At 61.2% G+C, this 14,481-nt stretch overlaps 1 protein-coding gene across 1 annotated transcript in view; it reads right to left on the reverse strand.

Annotated features, from left to right (window-relative positions):
* Positions 1-3,208: 3,208 nt before the first annotated feature.
* LOC117654464 (protein dachsous) overlaps positions 3,209-14,481 on the reverse strand; it is a gene marked incomplete at its 5' end in the record, with an annotated part of 72,923 nt that continues 61,650 nt past the window's right edge. The window contains 8 exons of the mRNA XM_034401108.1: positions 3,209-7,775; positions 8,024-8,164; positions 8,235-8,544; positions 8,618-9,572; positions 9,650-10,181; positions 11,611-11,983; positions 12,552-12,899; positions 12,982-14,116. Coding sequence (XP_034256999.1) covers positions 5,102-7,775; positions 8,024-8,164; positions 8,235-8,544; positions 8,618-9,572; positions 9,650-10,181; positions 11,611-11,983; positions 12,552-12,899; positions 12,982-14,116 — 6,468 coding nt within the window. The remainder of the gene's footprint in view (positions 7,776-8,023; positions 8,165-8,234; positions 8,545-8,617; positions 9,573-9,649; positions 10,182-11,610; positions 11,984-12,551; positions 12,900-12,981; positions 14,117-14,481) is intronic.

Raw genomic sequence — 14,481 nt, forward strand, 5'->3', positions numbered from 1 at the left:
TTAAATGTGGGCGTCCTGTCGCGCCCGGCAGCCCGATTCCGGGAGTCGCTTTCGTCGCTCTGTCTCTCTCGCACTCGCGGGACTCTCAGAGTGGCTGCGTGGGAGTGCTCGGGGCGCCCCTTTGGAAGGCTGCTGTTCGATGAATGCACAGTGGGCCAGAAGACCGGTGGAGGTGGCAAAAATTTCAGACGCGTTGTGAGCTCCAGAGTCGCTAAAATGGGACTCGAACCGAACGTGTGACCCCACCAATGGATAGCTCTCCGAACGAGGGGTCTATTGGTGGGGTCACACGTTCGGTTCGAGTCCCATTTAGCGACTCTGGAGCTCAAAACGCGTCTAGAATTTTTGCCGCCTCCGCCGGTCTTCTGGCCCACTGTGGAATGTCAACCACGCCGCCGAGAGCGTCCTCGCCGTCCACGCCAACGACAATACGGGCTGCTTGGCCGGGCCGATGTCACTCCATTTCGTCTCAAAACAGCTTCCAGCCGCGGAAGTCTCTGAGGTCCCGGAAGTCGTGCCAGCGCTAAGACAACAGTGGTTAATATTGCACGCGGCTCCTCCAGCAGGGAGCGGGGCGCGGGGACGCTCAGTTCCGGAGAGTCACTTGTTGTTCGAAACTAGCGAGCCCTTGGCGAGCCCCGCCCTGGTTCGGAGGCCGGGTGAACCGAACATCGGAAGATAAAATCACGATGCCCTGCTGGCACCATTCAGAATCCCGATTCCACCCTCAAGGATCCATCTGACACCCTCCGGGATCCTGCTGACACGCTGCCGACACTGAACAGCCCGCTGCCGGCCAGCCCGGCTGACACCCCGCGGACGTGGGGACTCGGTCGAGACTGAGCGGGCCGGGCGTTGCTTTTGACCACAGCGCCCATCCCTCTCCTACAAGGCGACAGGCAAGGCAGCGCCGACAAAGACAGAGCACTGCTCGCCCAGATCTGGCCCCGAGTCTTGACATGAACCGCCTGCCCGGCCGCCGTGGGCCCAGCCGGCCCGGCCGCGTCGTCCTGGCAGTCCTGGCCGCGCTGCGACTCTGACGTTGACAAATGCACGGTGACACCACAACCCTTAAAAGGGCCGGGGGACGGCGCGGCTCAGCACGGCCAGAGTCCTTCTAGGAGGCACGGCCTCACCGCGCCTTCTTACCCACTTTTCCCACCGCCTTTCTTCACTCCTCTCTCTCTCGCTCTCTTTCTGCCCCCTTTGCCTCGTTTCCAAAGGCCTGATACGGGCGCAAAAAGTTACACACAAAAAAATGACGAAAACATTTTGGGGGAAAATTAAGAATGAAATAGGGAAGATAATGGTCAAGTTTTGCGTGTAGTGAAAAAAGCACTGTCGCTCCGGGAACGAAATTCAAGAGGACGACTTTGGCAAGCAGACCGACCGCCTGTTTGGGAAAGGAAGTGGTTGGGTCTGACAGGCGACAACCCCGGCCTGTCTGTCTATCTGTCTGTCCGTCCGTCTGTCTGTCGGCCCGCCAGGGGGTGGAGCGATCGCATCTCTGGAAAGCCATGCGGTCGGCTCGAAATGACGCTAAGTGACTTTTATGAAGTCAAGGGTGCAGCCCGCGGGCCGAGGGGCCGGCACAAAGCCTAGGCCGGCCCACACCGCCCCACACCGCCCCGCCACGCCCCGCCACGCCCCGCCACGCCCCGCCACGCCCCGCCCTGTCCCGGTCGCTGGGGCTTATGTTCGTAGCCCGCGCAACAAAGATAAGGCTGGGCAATTTTCGTTTTAAGTATGGTAAACGAGGCCTCGCTGCTATCTCACTCGCACACTTGTCGCACGCACGTTAGTGGTATTAGCCGGCGCACGCGTGCGACCTTTGAAATGCAGAAATAATTGCGGCGCCAAAAGCAAAAACAAAGAAAAAGCTGCGTCGCTTTCTCTTTCTCCCTCGCGCCCCCCGGCGGGTGACTGCTTTGCAACCGTCAATTCGGTCTCCAGTCAAACACAGGACGGGTAGACTTCCCTCGAGCCACCGGTCTGTAGACCCATTCGACGACCGCCGGGCTCGCAAAGCGTCCGTTCGACGTCCGGCTGGATTTCACTCCCCCGCTTTGAACTCTGGCCTTCTTGGGAGAGTGAAAGAGAGAGGGAGCGAGAGAGCGCGTGCTGGCCGAGTGGCCGGCCAGGCCGGGCTGGCACTCACGGCCTTCTCGATCACCGGAAGAGGGGGTGCGTTCCGAACAAGCCTCGCCCCGCCCCGCCCGGCCCGGCCAGCCCCTCTAATCCTGCTCCAAATCGGCCGTAGTTCGCCACAGAGGCACAGCCACGGCACAGCCACGGCACAGTGGGCCCGGACCGTCACGGATCGGCCACAAACGACGCAATGAAAATGTTAATGTAACGGCCCGCCCTCGCCCTCCCTCTCTCTCCCTCCCCCTTTCTTCGTCCTTCCTGCCTTTCCACTCTCCTCCTTCCCCCTTCCCTGTACAGATTCCGTTCCTATTCTTCTTCTTCTTCTCGAACGGAATCCGGTTACGTTTCTTCTTCTCCTTGTTCCAGTGCCTGCGGTATTTTCACACCCGGGATGCCTCACACCCGAAGTGCCCTGCCCTAGTGTCGCTGCTCGCGTGGAGTATTGCCCGGCGGTGCGGCGCGCGGAGTATGTTCCCGCCCGGCGATACTCCACGCTCGCCAACCAACAGCAAGACGCACTGCATTCAAGCGCGTCAAGTTGCAGACTGGTGAAGGGGCTGTGGACGGTGGGTTGCCTACCTTCCCGGCGAATGCTCAAAGTATTCCAGTTTTCATCTGAACGCCGTTCAGGGCCAAAATGGCCCTCGATATTGTGTCAGGAGTCAAGGGAAGGCCCCAGCACAACATACTCGACTTTGGGCCATTTTAATTTATTTTTTTGCCCAAACCGTGAACAAAACCATGATGCCTTGGCTTTTTTTCGACGAAAATGGTAGACCACCTCCGATTTGTCTGAAATTCATATGGAACGTTGCTATGGGTCTAAGAAACTGATCCCCGGTGCCCAACGGTCTTCGACGCATTCTACTTGGTCTGAAAATGACTTTTCCCGATGCGTTAGTTGAGTTCTGGTGCGGCCAGTTTTCCGCTCGGAAAAGGCTGTTTAGGTTGTGCCTCAACTTGTTGTCAATGTGAAGGTCCAACTGATCGTCATCATAGACGTATTTCGCAAACTTGTTCTAAAATATAAGCGGGATGAGGGGCAATAAATCAACTGATAATTCTTTGATTTCTTTATTTCCTCTATACTAAAACAGCTGTATGTACATATTTCTATTTACAATAGGTTTATTTCACAGAGTGGAAATGTCTTTATACATGCAACTCAATTTAGGAATATAAAAGGCAAACTATGGCAAACAGGCTTCGTAGTGTCAAAATTAAACAATAAATAGAGAATGACAACAGATCACAAAGAAGCCACGTGATTAAAATACTATCTGCTGTACAAGTGAAGTTATTTTATGACCGAAGGTTGGCCACATAAATATAATCAGATTTTCAAAGAGGTAATGAATGTAGCATCACATGGCAGGATAAAGCTTACATAAAGGTCAGGAACATTTCAATAACAATAACATTCATATTCATTTTAATTACAAGAAATAAAACACAAACGTAGACAGAGTTTTTTGTACTAGAGTTGGACGGAAGTTAAAATACATATACATTTTTATTGGTTCTCATTGTTAATCACATAAAAATAGTCTCGTTTCAAGATTTTGATTCATACAAAACATTCTTGGCACTTGGAAAAATAGCAAATGCATGTTGATTGGTTGTTTGATTGGTTTCAAACCTTACAAACGTAAAGAAAAAAAGGATAAACAAAAACAAATCACAATTCGATTCCTACATGGCAAGTATGAATACATACAATAATCGTATACTTGTGTAAAAGCGCTTTTTCAGCCATGGCACTTATATGTAAAAGTTGTAGGTGATCAACATGTGGAATGGTCTCAGACAGAAATACTTCAAAGGTACCACAAAAGACTTTTGACCTAAATTTCAGGTTCTATTCATTAATTGTTAAAAATACAAAAATGAAACCAGTATTTGTGAAGGACTTCAGTTTAAGACCAAAACAATGAATTCAAATAAATAGGGAAGCAGTAATTAGGTCTTAAACTGCACATACTTCACAGGACAAAGAAAGAGGATGTGAGCAGGAGCTGCCTTGATTTTCACAGTTCACAACAACTGTTTTGAATAAAAAAATAATACATAGAGGAGGAATCATATCAACAGTCATTCAATACTGTACATTTTTACAAAACATTGGCTATGTCCAATTCAAATATCACTTCATTTGAAAATACCTAATTAATTATTCCTCTTGCGGCTAGCTTTAAATTCCCACAAACAACTTCATTTATAGAGTCGTTAAGCTAATTCAGCTTCATGCGACTCTTCTTTTAAGTATGAGCGAAGAAGTTCAGTTCAGCACCGGGAACAAAGTGCATAAAAGTATCCATTGTCAAAAGGCAAATGACACTTGCTTGTGGGAAACTAAAGCATTAAGTTTTACAGTCTTTACAACTGCAAAAACAATCTAAAACATAATATATGTACAATCTCTTCACTATAAGTGAACAGATTTTCACAATAACAAGGCACTGACACTCAAATAAATACTATTCACAAATTGTAATCTTTTTGGCTTGCATTGAACCAGGGGAAATTGGTTGCTTTAAATAGTTACAAAATAAACATAATTGAATAAAATTATTAATGTACCGTCGGTGAGCACATGTTGCTTTAGACATTTAAAAAAATGTCTTTAAATTCTCAGCAGTTAAAGTTAAAAATGACACATTGGCTCAAATGGATTTCTTTCTCTTTTTTATCTGAAAATACTGAAAGGTAGCTGCAGCTTTTTTCTAGCTCGTTTCAAATAGAGCACTGCTAACAAGTATAACATCTGACAGAAAACAAATCAACTAGATGGCAACATTTCAATACTGGTCTCATTGCTCTGAGAGCAACACCACCACACAGCGACGTCACAGGTAACGGAAGGGCGGCAGATCTCCAGGCTGCCTTATCACACGCAAACGGTCACACACACATGCACACAATCTCACTCACACACACGCACACACGCACACGGCTAAATCCGAAGTTCCGAATCTGTTACAGTTCTAGGTAGCGACACCACGTGGTGGGACGGCGGCGACAGGGGGCTTAGTGACGGCGACCTGGTCGCCAGGGGGGACAGGGAGGGGGAAAAGGACGGCGACATGGCGCTCGACGTGCTGAAGCCCATCTGCAGCCCCGAGGGCCCCACCATGCCGAGCCCCGCCTCGTGGCTGATGGGGGACCGCGGCATGAGGAGGAGCTGCGCCATGGAGGGGCAGGAGGCGCCGTGGGGCACGCCGTGGGGCACGCCGTGGGGCACGCCGTGCGGCGCCATGGACCCCCGCGAGGAGGGCGACGCCATCGGCGCGATGGGCGCGATGGTCCTGGGCGCCACGTTGGTGAGCAGTGGCGGCGGCAGCGGCGGCAGGGGCAGCGTCTTGCCGCCCGGGCCCGGCGCCGTCCTGTTGGGCGGCATCTGGGGCTGCACGGGCTGCGGCGCGCCCTGCACCGACTCCGCGTCCGCGTCGTCCTTGAGGCGTGCGATCTCGGAGAAGACGTGCGCCAGCGGCTGGTACTGGGGACCCCAGTCCAGCAGGTAGTCCCAGTTGTAGCTGCCAGTGAGCTCCTCCTCGCTGTGCACGATGGAGCTGAGCGAGCCCGTCATGGACGGCTGGTGCGTGGCGGAGCGCGGCGTCGTCTCCCCGTAGCCGGCCACGCTGCTGCCCCGCTCGCTGCCCCGCTCGCTCATCTCGCTGCCGACGTCGTTGAGCTTGGCGTAGATCAGGTTGGTGATGTCGGCCTCGCCGGCGTCAGCCTCGTCCAGGGCTTCCAGCGGCTCCAGCGGCTCCAGCGGCTCCGAGCACGACGTGCTGAGCCGCGCGCTGGTGTGAGTCGACGGCAACGCGTTGCCCGTGTCCACGATGCCGAGCCGCGCCAGGTACTGCTGCGTGTTGTGCACCGACACGTCCGAGATGGTGTCCTCCTCGCGGACGCGCTGCCGCTCGTTGATCATCCGGATCTCCTCGTCCTCCTCCTCGCCGTCCTCCGCCGAGCCGCGGCCGCTGGAGCCGGACTGCTCCGAGCCGGACAGGTCCGCGGTGGGCAGCTGGCCGTTGTGCGCGCCCTTGGCCGCCTTGGCCGCCTTGGCCGCCTTGCTGGAGCGGTACGGCGGGATCTCGTCGTACTTGGGCGGCGCGAAGGGCCCCGTCAGGCTGGCCGCGCAGGGCTGCCGCGGCATGGGGATCGTGTCGAACGCGCTGGGGTCCACGTAGGTGTCTGAGGCCACAGTGGAGGCCCCGCAGCCCTGCAGGCCTTGCAGGCCCTGGAGTCCCTGCAGGCCCTGAAGCCCTTGCAGCCCGGACGACAGCGCGGGCTTGTTGACCTTCTTGTGCCGCCGGTTGCGCACGTGCAGGAACACGAACACCGCGCCGAAGGCCAGCACCAGGAGGATGAGGGCGATGAGCAGGCCCAGCGCCCAGTCCGCCAGACCGCCCGCCGCGCCCGCGCCCCCGCTCGCGTCCAGCGCGCTGCTCGCCAGGTTGTGCTCCGTGGCGCCGCTACCCGGGCCCAGCCCGAGCGCGTCCACGGTCATCTCCACGACCGTCATGTTGGTGAGCGAGCCCGGCCTGCCGGAGCTCGCCGTCACCACCAGGCTCACGTCCTGGCCGGATGTGAGCTCGGCGATGTCCAGCTTCTTCTTGACGACGATGGCGCCCGTGGTGCGGTTCACCTTGAGGTGCGGGTGCTGGGCGTTGAGCTGGTACACGACGCGGCCGTCCAGACCCTTGTCGCGGTCCGTGGCAGTGACGCGGCCCAGCACGAAGCCGGCGGGCAGCGGGCTACGACCCTGCGGCAGCACCAGGCGGTAGGTGCGCTCGGTGAACTGCGGGTGGAACTCGTCGCGGCTCTCCACCTCGACGCGCACCCTCACCCTGGCCGACCGGCCACCCGCGTCCGTGGCGCGCAGTGTGAACGCGTAGCGATTCCGCGCCTCGTAGTCGAACACGCCGCTCGTGGTGACGAGCCCCGTGCTGGCGTCCACGCGGAACAGCTTCCAAGAGTCATCCATGTCCGAGTAGGACACGATGGTGTAGTTGATGGCGCCGAACGGGCCGCGGTCCAGGTCCACGGCGCGGGCGGTGAACACGGCCGTGCCGGCCGGCTCGTTCTCGGCCACCAGCTCGAGGTACTCGTTGACGGGGAACTGCGGCGCGTTGTCGTTCTCGTCGCGGAGCGTAACGGTGACGGTGGCAAGCGACGCCAGCGGTGCGTCCGGTGGGAAGCGAGCGGCGTCCGCGGCGCGCACCACCAGCGCGAACTTGGTGGGGCCCGCGTCGAAGTCCAGCGGCTGCTTGACGCTCAGCACGCCCGAGGCCGCGTCCAAGGCGAACAGCTCCGCGTCGTTGCCGGAGAGGATGTCGTAGGTCACGTCCGCGTTGGCGCCGCCCGCCTGGTCAGCGTCCACGGCGCTCACCGTCAGCACGGCGGACCCCACGGCCGCGCCCTCGGACACCGTGGCCTCGTACGAGGCCGTCGAGAAGGCCGGCGCGTGGTCGTTGGCGTCGTCCACCGTCACGTGCAGCAGGATGGAGGAGGACGCCGAGGACGAGTTGGACGAGCCCCGGCCGCCCGCCGCCAGACGCAGGCTGTACAGGTCCACGGACTCGCGGTCCAGGGGCCGCACCAGCACCACGTCACCACTGGGGCTGCAACGGCACAACAGCGAGTTAGACACGGCTTTGAGAAGACTCCGCACGCGCTTAAAACCTTACGAAGTTATTTGAGCATACATGATACAAACTACTTTACTTTGTTATACGAAGAAATAGTTCGTAAATTACGAAGTATTTTCACAAAATCCTTTGTTATAACAAACTGCTTTAATTTGTAAGGCCTTAAATAGTTTGAAAGGTTTTCACAGTGCACTTCACAAACACACAGACTTTTCGCCTACCTGAGCACGCGGAAAGCCTCGGCCTGGTTGCCGTCCACGATGGTGTACTCAACGTCGCGGCCCGCGTCCGCCGTGAAGGCGCTGAACACGCCGATCTTGACGACGGTGGATCCAAGCGGGGCGTCCTCACGAATGTGAACACTGGAAACAGATTTTGTTCTTAATCTGGTATACACGAATCGGATGAAACACAAATCAAAACGCGGCTTACCGGTACTCGTCCTGAGTGAACTTGGGCGCTACGCCGCTGGCGTCGCCGACGCGCACCCTGACGGCCGTGGAGGCCGACAACGGGTCCTCGCCGCGGTCCGACGCGACCACCACCAACTCCACGTCGCCGCCGTCCTCGGGGAACGCCCTGGCGCCGTCCTCGGAGCGGTTGGCGTACAGCGTGCCCGTCAGCTCGTCCACGTAGAAGCTCGAGTAGGCCCTCGCCATGGAGTAGCGCACCTCGCCGTTGCGGCCGGAGTCCAGGTCGGTGGCGTTCACCGTCAGCAACGCACGGCCCGCCTCGCCGCCGCCTACACCAAGAGCAGCAGGTTAGGGTCGATGTAGTCCACGGCAGAGACATAGCCTGTTCAAGTTGATACTCACCTGCCATGCTGGCCTCGTACAGCGCGCGCGCGAACACGGGCGTGTTGTCGTTGTCGTCCTCCACCTTGACGGTGAGTCTGGTCACGGCGGTGTAGGCCGAGTCCGAGGCGAGGACGCGCAGCTGGTGCTCGCGGCGCGCCTCGAAGTCCAAGTGCCTGGTGAGCGTGACGGCGCCGCTGAAGCGGTCGATGGAGAACGGCCCGTCTGTCTGGCCAAGCGCGTCCGCCACCTCGCCGTCGGCCGCCACCTGGCCGAAGCTGTAGGTGAGCGCGGGGTGCGTGTCCACGTCGTTGGCGGTCACGGCCGTGATGACGGTGCCCAGCGCGCGCGCCTCGCTCACGCTCACCACCGAGTGCGGCGGGAAGGTGGGCCGGTTGTCGTTGACGTCCACCACGCTGATGCGGATGGTCGTGGTGCCGGTGAGCTGGCGCTGGCCCTGGTCCGTGGCGATGACGGTGAGGCGGTACGAGTCGCGGATCTCCCTGTCCAGGACGATGTTGGTCTTGACCAGGCCCGACGTGGCGGGCGAGATGACGAAGGCGTTGTCGTGGTTGCCGTCCACGATGTGGTACAGCAGGCGGCCCTCGCCGTCGCCGTCCTCGTCCACGGCGGCCACGCGCACCACGGCCGTGCCCTTGGACCGGCCCTCCCACACGGCGGCCGCGTAGGCGCGCTGCGTGAAGTGCGGCGCGTTGTCGTTGGTGTCCACCAGGCGCACGACCAGCTCGCAGTAGCCGCTGAGGCCGTCGCCGTCCGCCTGCACCAGCAAGCGCATCACGGGCGTGCGCTCGAAGTCCACGCGCGCGGGGTCGCGCACGCGCACCATGCCCGTCGTCGGGTGGATCTCGAAGGCGTCCTCGCCGCGCGGTTGGTGGGGCTGGTGCGGCTGGCGGGGCTGGCTCAGGATGCGGTACGCAATGCGCTGCAGGCGGCCGTCGGTGCGGACCGCTTGCACCTAAGGAACAACAAGGAAGAGGTCAGCATGTCGCACCGTTTATCATACAGTGCCAGCCTGTGTCCCGTGATGCCTACCTGCGCCACGGCCGTGCCGGCGGGGGAGTGTTCGTCCAGCTGCACGGTGTAGGTGGTGTTCTGGAAGCGCAGCGTGGCGGCCTCGTCGTCCGGGCTGCCGCCGCCGACGCGGACCTCGACGAGCCCGGTGGAGCTGAGCGGCGGGTTGCCCTTGTCGCGCACGATGACGGGCAGCCTGAAGAGCCGGCCGGCGTCGGCCGCCAGCCCCGAGGCCACCGTCAACGCTCCAGAGCTGGGGTCCAGCCGGAAGCGGTGGGCGTTGTCGGACGCGCCGTCGGCCAGGGCGAACAGCACGTCCGCGTTGACGCCCTCGTCGGCGTCCGAGGCCGCCACCCGCAGCACGGTCTGGCCGGGCTGCGCGGCCGCGGACACGGTGGCGGAGAAGGGGAATTTGGCGAAGACGGGGTGCTCGTCGTTGACGTCGGTCACCTTGATGTGCACCGGCACGCTCTGGGAGCGCGCGTTGTAGTGGCCGCCGTCCGTAGCCACCACCAGGAAGTTGAACTCGGACTGGCGCTCGCGGTCAAGCGGGCTGCGAGTAAGCAGATGGAAAAGGCAAGTGTTAGTGGGGTTGCGTTCTTATTCAACGGCACGCTCGATCCGAACTCAAGACTGGCTGTTGGAGCCCCGAACTGCGGAACTGGGACCCTGGCGACCGCTGCCGACGCGTTTTCGAGTGGCGTGCGAGTGCGTCATCTTGATCTGCGCGCGTCCCCCTCCCCTTTTCCGCTCTGGCTGTAAAGTGAGCCCCGCGCTATCTGCACTGCGTTCCGGACCATCCGGGCCGCACCGCCGCACCGCGTGGCTCGGCGGGGCTGCAGGACGCCCTCCGCCGCGGCCACCGCGCGCGCAAAAGAACGAGCTTCGAACACCGCGGCTAGCGGCCAGGGCGGCGGGCCGGCCAACCAAACAAAACAAATGACTCGCGAGAAAGCTATTAAATTTCTCCCGCGGGAGTCTCCGGCCCTGCAGGGCCTGCGGGTCCTGCGGCCTGTGGCGGGCACCTCGGCGAGTCGACGCGGGCCTAGCCGGGGCGGGCCGGGCCGGGGCCGCGATCAGTCTCTTGGCACACATCCCCATCCCACGTTCGCTCGCCGCGGCGGGGCGAGGCGGGGCGGGGCGGGGCGGGGCGGGGCGGGCGGGGCGGGCGGCGGACAGAAGGACGGCTATCGCGCACCCGATCCAAAAGGGACAATGAAGACGGCGGGCAGAGTTACTTACTCAATTTCAAAAGTACACGAAGTGCACGCACATCCGCTGGGCGGTTTGCGTATTTTAAATGGCAATCTGAAGCGCGGGCCGCGCGGGCCGGGCGGCACGGGGGAGTCATGGCATTGCCGCGTTATCCTCGGCAGGACTCTAGCGCGCTCGGCCCGGCCGGCCCGGGAGCGAGCAGGGGAAATAAACCCCGGCGAGTCCTTTAGAGGCCCTTGGCGAGGCCTTGATGCGGAACTAGAGGGGCGTAGAGAGGCGCGGAGAGGCCAGGTGGCCGCCACAACGATACCCCAAGAGAGATCAAGGACCCCTCGCGAGATACTTGGGATGGCGGCGACTCTAAGAGGTGCACTCAGAGGCCGGACTGGACCATAAAACAATACTGTAGATAGGATTTTAGAGAGAACCGAGAACAGTCGGAGCGGTTCTTAGAGAGCACCAGACGGCGGTGAAATGGCGAAGGCATTTTGAGAGGCTTCTCTCTTCGCGATTAGAGGGTCTCGCAGAGCAAGACAGAAGACCGGTAAAGGCGGCTCTAGACGCGTTTTGAGCTCCAGCGTTGCTAAATGGGACTCGAACCGAACGTGTGACCGCACCAATGGATTGCTCTCCGAATGAGAAATCCGTTTGTGGGATCACACGTTCAGTTCGAGTCAGGTTTGCAGGAGCTTCAAACGCGTCTAGAATTTTGGACACCTCGCCCACTGGGCGCCCGTAGCACGTAGCAGTCTCTACTCTGTACTCACCCCGCTGTGGTGATGGCACCCGTCTCGTTGTCGATGGCGAACAGCCAGTGGGTCTCGTTGGCCAGGGTGTAGGTGAGGCGCGCGTTGTCGCCGGCGTCGGCGTCCGAGGCGCGCACCGTCAGCACGGTGTGGCCCACCGGGGCGTCCTCGGCCACCTGCGCGGCGTACCGCGACTGCGCGAACTGGGGGTCGTTGTCGTTCTGGTCCAGGACGACGACGGACATGTTGCAGGAGCCCTGCAGCGCCACGGGGCTGCCGCGGTCGCGTGCCGTCACCACCAGCCAGTACTGCGCCGTCGTCTCGCGGTCCAGGGACTTGGCCGTCAGCTCGCCGGTGTCCGGGTCTAGGCGGAGTTTGTTGCCCACGTTGCCAGCTGGAATGCAATCAGAGAGTCAGCGAAGTGGAGGGTTGAGAGGACGAGTGGGGCGGTCGCGAGAATCTATTTGGCTTTCAGAGATTCAATCACTTTTTGACCAACTTTGCGAGACTGGTGCTCCCAAACTAGGTACGCTAAAAGCGTTATGTGCGTGCGTGTAACGGCGATACCCCATTTCCGAGCGCCGCGACTCCGAGCCTGGAGAGCTGGAGGCAGCTGGAGGCAGTGTAGGAGCAAAGAGCATGCGTTCGCGCCCCGCCACCTCGCCTCGCCGCAGCGCGCGCCAGGCCGTGGCGAGCCGAGCCGGATCGAGCCGGGTCGGGTCGAGTTCGGCCGGGACACAGGGAGCCGCGCACCGCGCCGCGCCGAGCCGGACCCAGAGGGCCTGGACCAGAGGGCCGGGCCGCGGGAGGGGCGCACGGCCGCACAGCCGCACGGCGTATCGGGGCGGTGTGCGGTAACAAGACCCTGGATGCATTCCAACCGACGACTGAACACCGAACTGTCGGCGGCCGCGGCCAGGCACGGCCAGGCACGGGAAGGGCAGGCCGGCAGGCCGACTCACCGGTGATGGTGTAGGAGACCTCGCCGTTGGCGCCCAGGTCCGGGTCCTCGGCGGCCAGCGAGTGGACGACGCCCTCCTCGGCGTTCTCCGGCACGTGCACGTCGTAGCAGCTGCCGAACGCGAAGGCCGGCGCGTGGTCGTTGACGTCGGTCACCTGAACGTCCACCAGGGTCACGTCGTGGAGTTCGGGCGCGGCCGAGTCCATGGCGAGCACGGGCACGGTGTAGTGGTCGCGGCTCTCGCGGTCCAGCGGCGCCTTGGTGGACACGATGCCGCGCGCGGGGTCCACGGTGAAGCGGTCGTCCGCGGCGCCGGCGGGGATGTGGTACGTCAGGTTGGCGCCGGCTGCTGCGGCAAAGAGGGGCAGTGTCAAGACACCCTGAGCGAAGACGCAACCCGGAAGCGGCGAGTGCCAGTGCAGAATGCTTACCGTCGTTGCCCGTGGTGCCCGCGGGCCTGGCTGACACCTTGACGATGAAGCTGCCCGGGTGCGCGTCCTCGGCCACGGTGGCGGAGTAGGCTGGCCGCGAGAACCTGGGCGGCGCGTCCGCCGCACCCCGAAGCACCACCGTCATCCTGATAAGCGCGTGGCGCGCGGTCGGCTTGCCGTGATCCGAGGCCGTCACGTTGAAGGCCAGGCTGGCGGTCTCCCCCGGGCCCAGTGGCCGAGCCAGCGGCCGGGCCAGGCTCAGCACGCCCGTGTCGTAGCCCAGCGCGAGGCGGCCGTCCTCGTTGCCGGCCGAGATGACGTACGTGACGCGGCCGTTGTCGCCGGCGTCGCGGTCCACGGCCACCAGGTGGCTCAGCACGGCGCCGGCGCGCTCCGCGTAGCGCACGGTTACCGTGGCGCCGCGGGCCACGTCAGCGCGTGGCGAGACGAACTCGGGCGCGTTGTCGTTGGCGTCCTCCACGCGCACCCTGGCCGTCAAGGTGGACGACAGCCTGTCCGTGGCGTTGGGGGAGTTGTCCGTGGCGCGCAGCACCAGCGTGTACTCGTGCACCTGCTCGTAGTCCAGGGCCGCGGCGAGGGTCACCGTCCCCGTCAGCGGGTCCACGGCGAAGGGCGGGTTGTCCGTCGGCGGCCAGGTCCGCACCAGCGAGTACCGCACCTCGCCGTTGGCGCCCTGGTCCGGGTCCACGGCGGTCAGGTTCCACAGCGCGGATCCCAGCGCGGCGTCCTCGCGCACCGCCAGCGAGATGGGGTCCGCCGGCCAGGTGGGGGCGTTGTCGTTCACGTCGAGCACCTCGACGCGCACCGACACGGCGGAGCTCTGCGGGTGCGACGAGGACCCCAGCCCGGTGTCCAGGGCGCGCACCTCCAGGCGGTACTCGGCGACGCGCTCGCGGTCCAGCCGGCCGGCCACCACCAGGGCGCCCGAGCCGCGCGCCACGTCCAGCGGGGCGGCCTTGGAGCCCACGCCGTTGTCGTCCAGGCCGTCGGCAGCGTCCGGGGTCAGCGACGTCAGGGTGTAGGTCACGTGGCGCGGGGAGTCGTCTTCGGCCGCCAGGGTGCCGCTGCCCGCCACCAGGCCGATCTGGAAGCCGATCGGGGCGTCTTCGCGGACCTGCAAACGGACGGGGGTTAGTCACGGGCGTCATCGCAAATTAAACTGCGTCAAATTATATCAGACGACAATTTTCTGCAACATTTCGGGTCAAATTAAATCTGCAGCAAGGAGGCTCTGGCTCATGCATCAAGACAGACGGACAGACACACAGGCAGAGACCCTGATAAAGACAGAGACGCCTCTTCGGGCATTAAAACGCAGTGGCTAGCGACGCCGTGCGGCCTCCCGCTTCGATTTAGAACAAAGAGTAACAGATGCGCGGTCGGAACAATGAGGCGATCGAAATAAAAGGAGATGGCGGTATGGGAGCCTTGGGAGTTGGAAGCCTTGCCGGCGGAGCGCGGGGCAGACAGCCTCTGGAA

The sequence above is a fragment of the Thrips palmi genome, unplaced genomic scaffold (genome assembly GCF_012932325.1).
Source record: "Thrips palmi isolate BJ-2018 unplaced genomic scaffold, TpBJ-2018v1 HiC_scaffold_10, whole genome shotgun sequence".
Taxonomy (NCBI): domain Eukaryota; kingdom Metazoa; phylum Arthropoda; class Insecta; order Thysanoptera; family Thripidae; genus Thrips; species Thrips palmi.